This window comes from Hibiscus syriacus, unplaced genomic scaffold (genome assembly GCF_006381635.1).
Source record: "Hibiscus syriacus cultivar Baekdansim isolate YM2019G1 unplaced genomic scaffold, ASM638163v2 tig00110280_pilon, whole genome shotgun sequence".
Taxonomy (NCBI): domain Eukaryota; kingdom Viridiplantae; phylum Streptophyta; class Magnoliopsida; order Malvales; family Malvaceae; genus Hibiscus; species Hibiscus syriacus.
Genome location: NW_024062660.1, coordinates 332,501 through 332,775, shown reverse-complemented (window position 1 = coordinate 332,775; position 275 = coordinate 332,501). Strand labels below are relative to the sequence as shown.

General features: G+C 44.7%; 1 protein-coding gene across 1 annotated transcript in view; it reads left to right on the top strand.

Moving 5' to 3' along the window:
- LOC120116030 (PHD finger protein ALFIN-LIKE 1-like) overlaps window positions 1–275 on the top strand; it is a 3,220-nt gene continuing 2,945 nt past the window's right edge. Inside the window, exons 1-2 of the mRNA XM_039136607.1 lie at window positions 1–106; window positions 177–209. Coding sequence (XP_038992538.1) covers window positions 16–106; window positions 177–209 — 124 coding nt within the window. The 5' untranslated portion in view covers window positions 1–15. The remainder of the gene's footprint in view (window positions 107–176; window positions 210–275) is intronic.

The window sequence follows — 275 nt, the reverse complement described above, 5'->3', positions numbered from 1 at the left end:
TTTGCTTTTGAGGCCATGGAAATGGCAGCTTCTGCTCGAACCGTTGAGGAAATCGTCAAAGATTACTCGGCTCGAAGATCCGCCGTCCTTCGTGCTTTGATTTTTGGTAAATCTTTCGTACGCTTTCCTCTCTCCTGTTTGCCAGTTTAACGCCCTTTTCTCCCCCTTTCTCTCAGATGTGGATCAATTTTATGGACTCTGCGATCCAGGTAATTACATATCTCCCCTGTCTCAATCTCGTTTTGATTTTGCATGTTCATCTCTACCGAATTTCC